At 42.3% G+C, this 16,234-nt stretch overlaps 1 protein-coding gene across 1 annotated transcript in view; it reads right to left on the reverse strand.

Moving 5' to 3' along the window:
• Positions 1-449: 449 nt before the first annotated feature.
• The window catches only part of FNDC1 (fibronectin type III domain containing 1), a 101,183-nt gene continuing 85,398 nt past the window's right edge, over positions 450-16,234 (reverse strand). The window contains exons 18-23 of the mRNA XM_027603122.2: positions 15,673-15,781; positions 10,811-10,890; positions 7,051-7,080; positions 6,128-6,289; positions 4,424-4,546; positions 450-1,551 (exon numbers count right to left, since the gene is read on the reverse strand). Of these exons, the coding sequence (XP_027458923.2) occupies positions 1,436-1,551; positions 4,424-4,546; positions 6,128-6,289; positions 7,051-7,080; positions 10,811-10,890; positions 15,673-15,781 (620 nt within the window). The 3' untranslated portion in view covers positions 450-1,435. The remainder of the gene's footprint in view (positions 1,552-4,423; positions 4,547-6,127; positions 6,290-7,050; positions 7,081-10,810; positions 10,891-15,672; positions 15,782-16,234) is intronic.

A 16,234-nucleotide genomic window follows, 5' to 3' on the forward strand; every position in this document is an offset into this window, starting at 1 on the left:
GGAATCTAAGGAGAACATCAGCTTTCACAGCCCCATGGAAAGGACCCTGCCAAGTTTCCTTGTAAGTTTTCCTTTTGAACCCACCAGATACATCAGGTTGCCCCTCAACACAGTACTGGCACTGAAAGGAATTGATTCCAGGAGGCTGGACTGCATTCTGCCACTAAATCATTCCACAGTGGCCTGGGGGGCCCCAGTAAAGTGTACGCTTCTAGCTCCTTTCCCCACACCCCTGCTTCTCGTGGGCTGAAACCTTTATGAAAGAAGACAAAACCTTCATGCCACGGAGCTGCCTGAGGACACGGGATAGCCGAGCACATGGGAAGGCCACCATGTTTGAAAAAGAATTAGAATAACGGGTCTTTAAATAGATGTTCTCGTGTTGCCGTCCAAAGGGATGAGGCTCGTATTTTGAGGAGATACTCAGGCATGAAAGGGGAAAGTATTTTTTTTAAACTGGATTTTTAAATCACTTGGGATCTAAAGTCTTGATTATATTGAAAACATACTGGATATGTCCCCATAGGGGCAAGCTGTAGTTTTCACCCAGGTCTGGACAGATTGTCTCCTTAGTTAGAAAGCGCTCGGTCTGCATCTAGGTCACTGGTTTCAGTTGCTGTCACCGTCAGCTCCCCATCATTCCCAGAGTCCAGCAGCGTTCACTCTGTTGTTCTCATTACGCAGAGCACAGGTCCTTTGGACACTTCTAAAAGACGTTCATTAACAGCATCTTTGCTCCAAAAAGTCCCACACGCATTTATCTAGTGAACAAGTACAAATGTAGCAACTTTAATCAATGTTCTTGCAGACAAGTGAGGATATGTATATGCCTATATACATATATATATCAAAATTGAGAATTTACAAATATAATTTGATACATTTGATCTAGCAGTGGGTACACCCACGGGATAAATCTTAAGTAGGATATATTTCCTTTGGTGGTGTTTTTAGTAACTCAGTTCTACTGCACAGTGAGATATCTGAAGCTTAAATTCGGCTACTTTTGGAAGAGTCCAGTGAGAAAAGAGAAAGCGTGTAGTATTCCATGAAGCAAGCCCAGCATGTTTATGCTGTTCCCTGGAGACACCGACATGTCTGAATTTTGTGCCTATAAAGTGTGAAGACTGCAGTGAGTCAGTGGGCATGCCCTGCAGCTGTGTGTTTCTGCTGTCTCTGGCAGGTGCTATTATAATCAAAACATGTGGAGAAGCAAAAGTTAACAGCAACATTGAATTCTGTGTGTAGTCCAGGCCAAGAAGTAGGACCGCGTTCCAGACTGGAGATGCCTGAGATGTCCAGTGTCCATCACGTGGCCTTGCCGGCACCCAGGGTCGATGGGGCTTGGGACACTGTCTTTTCCTGCTCACAGTCCCTAGTGCAAGTTAGTCAAGGGGGCTGGATGGGTGAGCTCTCAGCATGATCTTGATCGTGGTTACCACTTCCCTGGAATGGAGACCCCACACTCATACCAGCCCACGTAGTAGTAGGGGGTTCCAAAACCAATGTTGCCGAAGCTGACCGGCTCCTGGCGATACTGGCGGAAGTAGCCTAGAAGAGTAAATGGAAAGGGAGGGAAAGAAAATGCATCTGTGATACTGTGATTGGTAATAAGAAATCTATATTTGGTCTTTATCCCTGTTCCTGGCATACAACTCCTAAAACCTTAGGATTTCCTAAGTGATAAGAGTGGTAAAAGTATCTCAATATTCCTAACACACCTGTTTATGCTGATGGGATTACTTTCAGAAAGCATCTACGGATGGAACTACTCACCAGAGAGGCCCGCCATGGGATTAGAGGGTGAGACTTTCAGTCCCACCTGCTGGCCTCTGCAGAGGGGAAAGGGGCTGGAGATTAAGTTCAATCATGAAGGGACAATGATTTATTCAATCATGCCTCCACAAAAACCCAAAAGAACCAGGTTCTGAAAGTTCTGGGTTGGTGAACATATGCAGATGCTGGGAGGGTGGCACTCCCAAGAGGACACGGACACTCTGTTTCCTTTCCCCACACTGTGCCCTATGCATCTCCTCCATCTGGCATCCCCCAAATTGTATACTTTTATAATAAACTGGTAGGTAGCCTAGTAAGTAAAATGTTTCTCTGAGTCCTGTGAGCTGCTCTTGCAAATTAATCAAACCCAAGAAGGGGGCAGTAGGAACCTCCAATATGTAGCCAAGAGGTCAGATGCTCAGATGGCACTCTGGACTTGTGACAGGCACCAGAAGTTGGTCGGGGGAGGGTGTCAGTCTTGTGGGACTGAGCCCTTAACCTGTGCGATCTGATGGCACCTCTGGGTACATAGTGTCAGAACAGACTTGAATTGTAAGACACCCAGCTGGTGTCCAAGAATCGCTACTGGTGTGGGGGAAAAAGCCACACTTGGAACTGGTGTTACAATTGTAGCATCAAAAGCGCCCAAACCAACAGAAAAAGTTCTCATCCTTAGAACCTCCATTCAGACAGAAGACCTCTGATAAACTGTTGTTACAACAAATGTTACTTCCAAATAAACACTACAATTTTTATGTGGGGGTCACAATAATCCCTGGGGTTTATCCCAGGCATGATTTGGGGGGATAATCCAGTCCCCACACGTGTGTGACACAGGTGGGAAAGCGTGTTCATTAGTGCCCTAATTCTCTCTCTCCACAAAAGAAGATCATTGGAGCCACTCGCTAGGGAGACTCGCTGCAGGGCCAAGAACTGTCAGCAAGACCTCCACCTGCTCCTCACAGCACTTACGGCCTTGCAAGTCGCCTAGAACCTCAAGCCTCCTGGTTTAATTCTTGAAGTCTGTGGTAGGCTTTTAGGTCTTTCAGGGAAATCTCTCAAAGGAAAGAATGCTATAGCATTTTTGAGCAGTTCTCCCTTAAAGTAAAAGGGAGGCCCCAACCTGTTCAAAAAATTTTTTTGGCAACTCCTCTCTGGCCCTGTTTACTCTTGCCAGATGAAAGGATACACGCCATCCTACCAGTGAGCATGCTGACTAGGCAGCACCTCCGCTCAGAACCAAAATCACGACCACAGTCACAGAAACACAGTAAAATATAAATCATGCATAGTAACCTTGGGTCAATGCAAGATCCTGAAAAAATTAAGAAATGTGGTATATTTTGTATACTGATTGTGATGGTTAGTTTTATGTGTCAATGGGGCTAGGCTGTGGTACCCAGATATTTGGTCAAATATTATTCTAGATGTTTCTGAAAAATATTTTTAGATGAGATTAACCTTTAAATCATCGGACTTTTGAGTAGAGTAAGCTACTCTCTATAATGTGGGTGGGCCTCATCCAATCAGTTGAAGGACCCCATAGGAAAAGATCACCCTCTCTGACAAAGTGGGCATTCTGCCAGTAGACTGCCTTCAGACTCTAGTTGCAACCCGAACTCTTCCTTGGGTCTCCAGCTTATTGGCCTGCTCTGCAGATTTTGGACTTGCCCGCCTCTATAATCATATGAGCCAACTCCTTAAGACACCTCTCTCTCAATCTCTCTCTCCCTTTGGTTCTGTTTTTCTGGAGAACTCTGACTAATACAATTACTTTTCTGTTCTGTGTATTTTACTCTATCTTAATTCTTTGAAAATAGGTAATCTGTGTTTACCAGCCTATGTCAATTTTTTTCCAAATTAAAAAAGTTGATAGGACATCTCATGTCTTGATATTGCCAGATCACTAGGAGTTGAGTGCATAATGGAAACAGTGTTGGACTTCATTCAGTTGTTCTGTTCATTTTTTTGTTTTGGCAGTTGAGGGAGTTAGTAGCATATTGCAAGTTGTTAAACTTTGAGATTAATGTATTTGTTGTCACCCTGTGATACCCTAATGAAATAGGTGTTATGTTACCTCCTGAAGTCTATGATAAGCTATGGTTGGTTTGTATGTTTGTTTACCTTTCCTTCTCTGCACCCATGTTCGTGCTGTCCTCTGCCCAAAAGACTCTATCCTTTGCACGTCTAGGTTTCTTAATGACTCAGTCCAGACTCCACTTCTTTCTTGACAGCCTCAAGTAGCCTGCCTTCCTCGAACTCAGATAGTGACTACAATCTGCACAATTACCTAACAATAGGACAACTATGTGACATAACTCCTATCATTAGCTGTATTTTAAGTTGTTTACTCCCAGTTACCTTTCACATATCTATTTTCTCTTCCCAGTTATGGAGCAGAGAAGAGATTTTTCTGAGTGTAAGGACAACGTCTTATATTCCTTCGTATCCCTGCCTTTCCTAGGTTCACACAATTCCAGCACATGGTTGGAATATTTTGTTGGTTCCTTATTTATATGATCCAAAATGCTGCCCACAACCATCTTTAAAAGATAAACAAAAGGGAGAGCTATAGTGACTTTCTCCTTATATTAGCTCTCCTCTCCCGACCCCCAGGGTAGTATAATCAGGCCTTTGTTTGAATTACCTTGAATGGTAGGGAGAGCTTCTACATAGGACTGAGGCCCTGTTCTTCCATCAAGGTGTGAATCCACAAACTGGCAATGATCTTCACCTCTTCCCCAGCTGTCCCCAATGCTGTAGAATGTGTCTGCATAAGGGAATATCATGGGTTAGTGACTGGTCAAAAATGTACACCTGTTTTAAGATTTTGCACAAGCTTTGGAGACCATTCGAACTGGGTACTGAAACTTGGTGTGTCAGACTTTCCCTGTTGAAAAAATAGTGATAATGGCACCAACGCCACAGTGTTGTAAGAATTCAGCAAGATCATGTATGGTAAATACTTAAGAAGTCCTCAATAAATGGAAACTATTAATATTATAGGCAGTCTCAGCTTATAAATGGTAGGCCTTTTTACTCCTTGGTTTTATTTATTTATTTATTTTTTAAAAGATTTTATTTATTTATTTGACACAGAGAGAGAGACAGCAAGAGCAGGAGCACAAGCAGGGGGAGCGGGAGAGAGAGAAGCAGGCTTTCCATCGAGCAGGGAGCCTATCTGGGGCTCAATCCTGGGATCGTGACCTGAGCCGAAGGCAGATGCTTAACGACTGAGGCACCCAGGCGCCCCTACTCCTTGGTTTTAAAAAAGGAATAGTTGAAACTGTGATAGGAATATATTATGAAATAATTACAAAGGGCATGAAGATCTGTAAAAAATACAAGAACCTATTTTCATACATAACTAGAAGTAGTGTGTGTTGTCTCTGCATGAGCTGCTGTCCATGGTCCTGAACCACAGCTGCACAGTAGGGCAGTTGTTTCTATCGTCCCTGGGACACTGGAGCTGGCTGTGTAATTTCTGCCAGGAGTTCTGACGCAGGGGAGAGCAAACTCAGTGATAGGAGAGAAAAGAAAGCTCAGAAACAGACCGTAGGTGTTGGGAGAGGCATATACACTGAGAAACTGCCAGAGTGGAGAATGGTAGGAAAGACTTTGTTTTGACATTGTCTTTAAATGATCGCCACTAGGAAGAAGAAAAAAAAAAACCTATAGCAGCTGAGGAAAAGTTTTAAAAATGTATGTACTAAAAAATTAAAAGTGTGCAAGTTTAAAAATAAAAAACAGATTTGTGTAGGTGGCAGAATCAAAGCCAGCTGGGTAGAAATGGCGTTTTGAAATGTTAGTAGTTCAAGGTGCTTGTGGTATTCTTTGTTTCAATCCCCTACCATAATGAAAACAATGTAATTTTTATTCAGACACAGAACAAGTAATACTGAGGTATGTTTCACCATCTACAATTTTTTCTTCATAAAGATATGGCAATGGCAAGGACAGGAGTGGGGGGTGGTTTCCTTGATGCTTCTAGCTTACACTCATACCTAATATTATTGAATTAATGGCAAAGAAAATTGGCCCTTACATTTCCAACAGAATTTTGGGCCTCGTTTCTAAAATGTAGTGGATTTTTAAAAGTTATAGATATATATTTCTCGGTGTCAAAGTAAAAACTAGTAACTCCAAAGTGGAGCCTGAAAAACTGATTTGTGTTCAAGTCACAGTGAGACATGATGGGTCCACAGCTCAAATACATTCTGATGCACCTGCTATGTCAAGTTAGTACCTGGTAAAATACGTCAAGTTAGTACCTGATAAATGTCAAATTAGTACCTGATAAAATAAAAAAATTTCCGTACCTTCTCATACCACACCATTCTCAAAGACCTACCTTTCAGATTGTCACTAAGGTAGATCTTATACCGCAGTGAATTACAAAGAACAACTCCCACGAATTTTCTATACCACGTCCGCTTCACATACTGCCGGCCATGGCAGTCGGTGTAGCTAGGGTCATGTTTGAAAGCAAATGGGATCCAGATGGGCTCACCACCTTGACAACACAAGACACACTCTCTTAACCATGGCATTCCACGATGTCTATTCTCACACAAAGTATCAGAGAATTTGACTTATTCTTTGGCCCTTTCCCTCCTCTCAGGGCTTTTCCTACCTCCCCAGTGGGCACTCTTTCTCTCATTCCCCTTCTTTCTTGGCACCGAAGTACAACTGAGGAGCTCCTTTTACCTGAACATATTTAAAGTATTTGCATTTCTATAAGGGATTCTTGAAGTAAGAAAAAGCCTTTAAGCTTCAAGGAAAATAAGATATAATGGCATATTTGATCTTTTTGGATATGCTACCCTACCTGTCCCCTCCAGAAGTCCCTCAGCATAGACTTTCACTGTTCTCAGCCCTCCTAAGACCTCTCTTGAACTTAAGAAATAGGGCTTTCACAGTTTGTTTGAAAACAAAGTAAAAATTTGTTGTACATTTAATGCATTTTGCTACCTTTTCAGCCATTTAAAATATTTAAAGGGATTAAGTAAATAAAGTTATCTATTTTATAGATATTGGCCACCCTATAATATTTTCTTTTACAGATATTGGCTGCTAGGGTCCTACAAAAAATTTCCAGACCATTCTTTTCCCTAGATCAAGATAAAGGGGGCAAGGAAACCAAAGAAGTTATCAGAAAATCATAAAAATGCAAAAACGGTCTAGCATTTCTACCTGTGAGCAATCATAGCAATCTCATATTCACTATCCCACTTGATTAGTAGAATGTCAAGTTTGTCAAGAAGAGAAACTTACCTGGTGGCCTCACAACAAGCAGAGGATTGTCTGTAAAATGAGAAAGAAATAATTGACTTCACTATCCTATTTCACAACCATGCAATTGTTGAAATGTTTATCGTGGCAGAGAGCACTAACCAATGAGCTCCCCGGAATAGATACAAATATAGTTTATTCAAGCGATGCCAAAGTTTTCCTTAGTTTTTAATTTCTAAGCATTTCCTTTTGAAAAGTATCCTTTTCTAGCTAAACTGCCTTGATATTTATACAGACATTGTGGGTCAATATAGGAAGATTTTGATTTGGGGTATAACAGAATAATTCAATACTCGTCATTTTTAAAGATGTGTCTATCTTGAGAAAACAGTTTGGTAGTTTCTTAAAAAGGTAAACATATACCTACTCCATGATCTATCCATTCCACTCCTAAGTATTTACCCACGAGGCATTAAAACACATGTCCATGCAAACACTTATACATGAATGTTCATAGCAGTTTTATTTGTCATAGCCAAAAAGTAGAAGCAGCTCAAATGTCCATGAATAAGTGAATGGGTAAGTTATGGCACAGCCATATGATGAAATACTGCTAAAGTAATTAAAGAGAATGAACTATTTATAAGACAAAAGATGGATGGATCTCAAAATGATTTTGCTGAGGGAAAGAAGCCAGACAAAAGAGTTCAGACTGTATGGTTTCATTTATATAAAATTCTAGAAAGTACAAACTAAAGTGACAGACAGCAGATGAGTAGTTCCCTGTTAACAGGGGAAAAGATGCCCACAACCCAGCAGGGGAGCTGGGTTGCATAGCAGCAGTGAGCATGTAGGGGTAACAACGATGTTCACTAGTGTGATTGTGGTGATGGATTCAAGGGGGTAAACATACTTTAAAACCCACTGAGTTGTACACTTACGTGCAGCTTACTGTATACCACTTGCATCTCAGAAAAGCTGTATGTAAAACATCTCTATATCTTGGCCCAAGTAATGCCACTTAAGAAAATATGGCAGCACCTGGGTGGCAGAGTTGGTGAAACATCTGACTTTTGGTTTTGGCTCAGGTCGTGATCTCAGGGCTCAGCGAGGAGACTGCTTGAGAGTCTCTCCCTCCCTCTTCCTCTGCCCCTACCCCCAACTCTCTTTCTCTCTCTCTCTCTAAAAATAAACAATGTGGCGGTTCCTCAAGAATTTAAAAATAGAGCTACCCTATGACCCAGCAATTGCACTCCTGGGTATTTACCCCAAAGACACTACAGATGTAGTGAAAAGAAGGGCCATATGCACCCCAATGTTCATGACAGCAATGTCTACAATAGCCAAACTGTGGAAAGATCCAAGATGCCCTTCAACAGATGAATGGATAAAGAAGATGTGGTCCATATATACAATGGAATATTACTCCGCCATCAGAAAGGATGAATACCCAACTTTTACATCAACATGGATGGGACTGGAGGAGATGATGCTAAGTGAAATAAGTCAAGCAGAGAAAGTCAATTATCATATGGTTTCACTTATTTGTGGAACATCAGGAATAACATGGAGGACATTAGGAGAAGGAAGGGAAAAATGAAGGGGGGACATCGGAGGGAGAGACGAACCATGAGAGACTATGGACTCTGAGAAACAAACTGAGGGTTCTAGAGGGGAGGGGGATTGGTTAGCCTGGTGATGGGTATTAAGTAGGGTACGTACTGCATGGAGCACTGGGTGTTATATGAAAACAATGGATCGTGGATCACCACATCAAAAACTAATGATGTATTGTATGGTGACTAACATAACATAATACATTTTTTAAATAAATAAATAAATAAATAAATAAATCTTTAAAAAAAGAAAATATGGAACTAGCTTTTAAGGAATTCTGTTTTAGAAAAAGTTCACTTTTATAAAATAATTCTCTTTTTTTTGAAAAATTATCATGGAGTAAAACTACTCTTTTATGGTAAATATCCTGTGAGTTTCAACACATGCACTGATTCACAGAACCCTACTACAATCAGGATACAGAATATTTCCATCACCCCAAATCTCCCTTGAGCTGCTCCTTTGTACAGACCATTCATTCACTCCCACAGAAGAGCGACCTACTGTTAGCTGTGAGTGTAAACGCTCATTTTGCTCTCCTGCTCTTAAGTTTCAATAGTCTGCTGAAAAAATCTCAAATGCTCCAGGCTGGAGGAGAGGGGGACATATGGAACAACAGCACAACACAAACAACATGGAAAGTTGACCCCATGCTGCAGCCTGTGCTGACATACGCATTTACTTCGTGTATTTTTATGTTTGGCAATTACCTGATAATTTTCCTGTTGCACAACAGCAGCATTGTGAAAAGTGAAGGAGAAACTTGAACAAACCGACTGAATAAAGTGAAGATGGCCAGAGCAAATAACTGTCAAATTTCAAGTAATTGTCAAATTGTCAATTTTTGACAACTGTCAATTGTCAGAGGCATGAGGATCTCCAGGGAGCTTATGGTAAAAGAGGTCTGCATGGGGGGCCCTGGAATGCTGTCACCCACCCTTTGGAGGCCACAAAAGGATAAGGTGGGAGCATGGTGGGGCTCTCCTTGGGAGGGGGATAGCAGAGAGCTGTCTTTTTCAATTTATACTGCGGTCTCAGAAATTACATTTATATTTCTATTCTCAGATTTGGGGCCAATTTCTTAAAGCTTTCTAGATTTGAATTTTTTTTTTCTACAGTCTTTTATCATGTTAATTCTGATAGTCGCCAAAGGTCCATTCTCTTTTTAGGAAATGTAGCCATGAACATAGACCCGTCCCCTACTTTAACAAATTAACCCTTGAAAATGGTTTTCTTTGACTCTTTCTTAATTACTAATGAGGAACACATTTTTTAAATGAAAACACTTTTGAGGTCCTTTGCCAACATTTCCAATATGAAGCATATCCTCACAAAAGATTTTATTTTTTTTCCACTTATTGTGATTCGGTAGATTTCAAAGCATCACACTTAAAAATATCTTCCAATGATCAGTGTTCTGGGATCAAGCTATATGTGGAAATAATCTAACCAAATAGAAGCTAGAGCAAGGTTAATGCACAGCTGGTTCAGTCCGACCTCTGAAGGTGGCCTGGCTTAGAGGTATAGGGACCAGCTCCCAGTGTGGTTTCCTGTGTGGAAAGGCTGTTCACCCAGGACTGTCGCCATGGCCAGCTCTGGGCATACTGGTCGGACCATGACCACAAGAGCATCTTACAGAGGGCTGGAGAGCTCTGTACACCAGCATCCCCCAGAGCAGGGCCATCCTCCGAGTAACACTGCTTATAAGATTGGGTAGTATTCTAATTAAACTCTCCGTATTAGGACATCTTTGTCTCCTAGTGAAAGAACCATCTTGGAGACCTGACTAATTGGAAGAAGCAAATGCCTCTCAGGCCACATGACATTTATTCTCTTCAGCTGTTTTTAATTTAACAAAATTAGCTCTGCAACTAAATTTTCTACAGACAGATTCAAACTTATCTTTCCCACATGGTTGAAAACTAGATTTTTTCCTTTCATTGGAATGTGACCTTTCCACTTCCCAGGCAGTTCCAATGAAGATTACTTTTTTAATTTTATTATCCAGATTTTTAACACAGCACAAAGGAAACGATGTTTATTTTATAAAGTGATACCCCATATGAACTCACTAAATAGAAAAATAAGGACTTGACTTCTTCAGTTTTTATTCTATTGTAGTCATGATTCCAAATTATTTGTCTTTGAGAAAAGGAAAAAAATGAGAATGTGAAGTCGCAGATACCTGATTCTGTAACAAATGAGACTGAAGGACTGATGGGTCCGTAGCCATGTGGATTTTTGGCTTGAACTTTAAAATAATACCTGAAATTGGAAGAAAACATTTTTTTTTTGAAAGAGAAGCTTGTTTAATTTCTGTGTAATAAGACAGATTCCCAAACTATTGAGCACTTACTCTGTGGCAGGGTTTGAGTGTTATTTTGTAACAAATGCATACAGCGCTGCTATTCATATTTTTTTCTGAACGTCCGCATTTTCCAATAACTTTTCAAAATAATACAATTCACAGCATTGACTCACGTGGCTGATGGCATCAGAAGGAGCATATCGGGCAAATAAGCCACGTAGAGAGCATATGTTCCTTAGGGCATCAGGCTGCATGGCTCCATGTGGATGGGTTCCTCTCTCATCCTGCTCTCACCCCGCCAGTCCCACAGCTCAAGAGGGAGAAACTGGAGCAGCAAAACACTTACAGAGCAAAATTCAAACTTAACCTAATTCTTATCACTGGACTCCGTATGAAAAAGCAGGATGTTTGGGCGCCTGGGTGGCTCAGTTGGTTAAGCGACTGCCTTCGGCTCAGGTCATGATCCTGGAGTCCCGGGATGGAGTCCCGCATCGGGCTCCCTGCTCGGCGGGGAGTCTGCTTCTCCCTCTGACCCTCCCCCCTCTCATGTGCTCTCTGTCTCTCTCATTCTCTCTCTCTTTCAAATAAATAAATAAATCTTAAAAAAAAAAAAAAGCAGGATGTTTGACCCAGTAATGATGCAAGTCATTGTTGGTGGAAGGAAGGGGAGCCAGTCCCGAGGTTGGCCTCCTCAGTGAAATGAACATGACAATGATGTTTTGGGCACATGACAAGTGCTATGGTTGGCTCTGGAGCTTTAAAAGTCACTGAGTTTCGAGCTTCTGTGCCGCCAGGAGAGAGAAGCAAGTCCAAGAAGGGTAAGTGGAAAAGGCTGGGAGAGGTTTTGCTGTCAGATTTATCCTTGTCTTGGAACAGAGAATGTACTTGTTTGTCTAGAGGGAGACTGATAGGCTGAACGGGTGGGGAGTCCCCAAACATCTTACTCTGTGCTCTTATGAGATACAGGACAAAAAGGGGTGGTTAAGTAATATTAGAGACCAACACCGCAGCTGTGACCCACTACATCCACGGTTAATCTTTGGGGTTTCCTTTACCTCTGGGACACCGGACGTTATCTGTGCTCTCGAAGCCCTGAGCTACTCACAGGTGAAGAAAAGGGTAAGAAACCCCTGTCAGGGGTGGCTCTCTGCCATTTCAGAGAGTTCCTAACAAGTCTTTTCCTATGTCAGTCTTGGCACACAGGTTCCATGCACTAATTAAAATGCACTAACTTTTCAAAAGGTAAATTATTTATTCGGAGAACGAAGGCGTATGTCTGTTACACCACTGTCCTGAGGCCAAGCCTCTGGAGCTCCTAAGATCACCCAGGGCAGCCTCAGGCTTCACAGTTACACTGAAATATTTGACTTTGGGTTTGATTAAACAGAGAGCAAAGAAAGGCTCATTTGGTAAATTTAGTCTTCTTTTCAGCCTTTCAAGAGTCATTCACATCTCATTTAGAAGAGAATCCTTTTAAAATTTCATTTTAAAAAAAGATATGCACAATTAAGAACATATGAGTTTCCAAATAATTCACTCAGCAGTCCGTGTTTTCCCAATTATGCATACTTTTACTCAGTGGTTATGGAGTTATTTAAGGCAAAATTCTGCAGGCAGTGGATTTGGCATACATCAACGATACCGGTCAAACTTTACAGATACTTTTTTTTTTCCCTTAAAAAGGGAAATCAAAACCTAAGGAATGACACATCCTCAGAGGCAACATGAGACATTTCTGCTGAGCATTTCTTAAGCCATTGCTCAAGCGGTCCTGACACCAGTGCCCAAGGTCCACAGAGGGAATCACGGCTCTACGATTGTGGAGAGGGTACAGGATGCCCGACCGATCTGATTCCTTTGCTGTATCAATTCTGTCTCCCCACTGAAACCCAGTTGTTCCTCCTCATCTACTTTCTCTGTTCACACAGTTCCTCTGTCCTCTAACGAAGCCCACACAGCCCAATTCCAAAGACATAATTCCATTTTGAACCTCACCTAATGTGTCAAAGCAAATTTAAATACATGAAGCTGAAAAACACGAAATTATGGGGGAAAGTAAGGTTCCCATTTTCCAGACCACATTAAACTTCTTCTAGAAACTAAAATACAGATGTCATACTCTGAATAGTATCTGCCTCACCCAAGTAACAAGAGCAATCCATGCCTTTCCTTCTTACATAAGCTCTTGTACCTTCTTTTGAACAACCCCCCACAGTCTCAATCTTTGTGCTTTGAAGTGTGGATGAAATATGCAGATTCCAGAAAGTGGTCTGGGACTGAGTTGGGTGAACAAGGTGGGCCATGCCATGTAAAGTCAAACACAAGATTGAGTTATAAAGAACCAAAGCTGGTGTCTTACATTCTAGCTCATCTTGAGGGGACTGACTTCTTGTGTCTCCTACAGGGACTCGGAGGTAGGTTCCCGAGAAGCCTGAGGACAGTGCTAACAACAGGGACACACAGTCTCTGGGGAAGACGGACCTGGACCACTAACGTGGGCCCTCTGGAGATGCTCTGTATCAGTGTAAAGCAGGGAAACAATGAGCATCCTTCCATCAGGCTATTCACAGGGGTTTTGAGGAAATCTGTGTAGAGGAGCCCCGAGTGTTCTGTGCCCCCACCAGTGCCCTCCATCAGAAGCAGGAATAATCGAGCAGGCATCCCAGAGAAAAGGCTACAGTAGAACCTGCTGCTTCCAGCCTGGTTATCAGGGCACTAAATGTAGGTGGAGGGTAGGACAGAAGCCACAAGGGACTCCCAAGGCCCTATGAGACTAGCCTGTCCAGCCTCCCACCATCCTGGCCTCCTTTCCTTCCTAGAACACACCATGCCGTTAGACATCCCTTCTGCCCAGAACAACTTGGCCTCACCCCAGCCACCTTCTTCCAAGTTCACTACTGCTTATCTATTTCCCCAGGGAAGCTCACCTGACCGCCCCACCCCCTCCCCATAAGCTCAGGAAAAAAGTCTCCCTCAGGGTATGGATTGGTGAGTATATTTACGCTGTTGCTAAACAAGCTGTCTCTACCAAACTGTGAACTCTGTGAGGACAGTTCCTCTGTATTTTATAGCGCACCTCCCCGACCACATCCCCCGACTCCTGCTCCGAACCCCCATTCTACCCTCAGTGCATAACCTAGTGCCTGGTGCAGAGCAAACACCAAGTACATATAGAAGGAATTGGGGGCACTCCTTCATAACTGCTGAAAGAATGAATGCACCTTCATCTTACATAACCATCTCCTGACATTCAAAACTCAAGATCAGCCTGGCAGCAGCAAAAGTTGTAGAAAGAACATTGGCCAGAAGGGTGGGGGGTGTCAGGAGACGGGGATTCAAGTTCTACCACAAGGAGCTATGCAGCAAAACCTCTCCCGTGCCTCTTTCAGCTTTGAGATGCTGAGGCTGTGCTGGGGAAGCACCGTCACTCTGCACACAGTAAAGAAAATTGGGTGTTGACTCCACTGTCTTAAATGTGTTGTTTTTGTTTGCTTTAATTAATCCATCTTTCCTCACAATTAGGGAAACATAAAGAAAAGTGCTTCCTCAGGTTCCTGTTTCGCTCCTTGCTTTTTATTTGCCAAATCCTCAAATTGATAATAGTTTGTGAACATTTAGCTCAGATGAGCCCACATGGCACCTCCAATGCCCTGAGGAAAGTTCTCAGCTAGTTCAGAAGTGTCTCAGTACCCATGCCCATTAACTAGTTTCTATGCCCTTTCGGCACATTTCTGTTTAAGGAGAGTATTTTGTTTCAACCTTCTCCATGTTCCTCTAACTATACAGGAAATGAGAGACCGCAGACCCACAGACACACCATTTAGAGCTCTTTGCTCCATAAATATGGGGCTTGATGTGACCTTGGGGGTGCTGGACTCATTTGCACGGGCATGAAAGAGACAATCATCAAATATTCAAGAATCCGTCAGGCCCCCTGGAAGGCTGGAATTGGCCATGGTGGGAATGTTCACACTACAGAAAATGGTAAGCACCATAAACCAGGGACTTCTTTTTCCCCAGAGAGCTGGTTTACACGCACACCATGCTTGACCGTCATGTGCTTTGCCCATTTTCACCAGAAAGCTTTCCTGATGATCGTTACTATCAAAACCAGATAGCGTGAAAGAGGAAATGTACACTCACTCTCTTTGTAACTGTGGGAACAAGTTTTGTAGATTTCACACGGAGTGTCACAAACTCTGGCTCCCAGATGGGCCTCTGGCCAGCCAACCACCGCCCAGCTTAGGAAGACGTGTTTGTAACCTTATTAATGTGTAAAATGCTTCTTTCTAAATGGTCTGAACTTCCACATCATAGAATGTGAGTACCAGTTAACTAATATGTTTAGCAATTGCTGCCCCATTAATGTCACATATGAAGGTTGTGCTGCCTGATACCACCACCTGGGTGACTGCACATGGATCCAAGTCCCTTTCAACACACAGAACAACCTTTCTTTCCCCAGAGGTAGGTACTGTTTAGTCTCTGGAAAATTGGTAACAAAATATAAACACAATAGGCTAACAACTATAATAGAAACAGTAATTTCTTCTAAAAGAAATATAATGACAGATGGTGGGTATTCATTGATATTCTATGAAAAGTAAACAGACTACAAAAGAAATCATAAAACCTTTTCATTGATCTTTTCACTTTCAACCTGAGGATACCTGTGACCACACACACAGGTTTCTCTCTCTCTCTCTCTCTCTCTCTCTTTAATGACTGACACATCATACCTTGTGTTTGGCTTCAGGTTCTCAATGGGCAAATGAGTTACTGAGGAAGCTTGAGTGGACCACTTGTTCCTAATGAAGTCTTCATAGGATGCACTGTAAACCAGGTAACCTGCAAGAGGAGATAGAGAAGGACCCACTGAGCATCAAGGAACCACATCACCCAAGAGGCATGCCCGATGGAGGAGGATGGGGAGGAGGCCATGGCACAGAGGCATTGCCGTCTGAGGGAAAAGTTCAAGAACAGGACCAAGCTGCATGTTGCATCTGGGTATAACATTGGTACCTCCTTGTGAATTCAGATGTGGATAACAAAATTAAACACACTTCTTGACAACTACTGGTTCCCTACTTCTCTTCCTTCTCTTTATTTCCCACATTTCCTCAGAACTAATCACCTTGACCAACCTTGACAGCACAGAGTAAAAGGCGGCAGAAGAAAAAGCAGTGACCTGCACACAAGTATTTAAGAATTTCCTGGCAGAAATATATACAATTGTCCTTACATGAAACGACAAAACTGTTGATGGTGAATGCTGTGCATGCGTGTGTGTGTGTGTGTGTG

Source organism: Zalophus californianus, chromosome 7 (assembly GCF_009762305.2).
Source record: "Zalophus californianus isolate mZalCal1 chromosome 7, mZalCal1.pri.v2, whole genome shotgun sequence".
NCBI lineage: Eukaryota > Metazoa > Chordata > Mammalia > Carnivora > Otariidae > Zalophus > Zalophus californianus.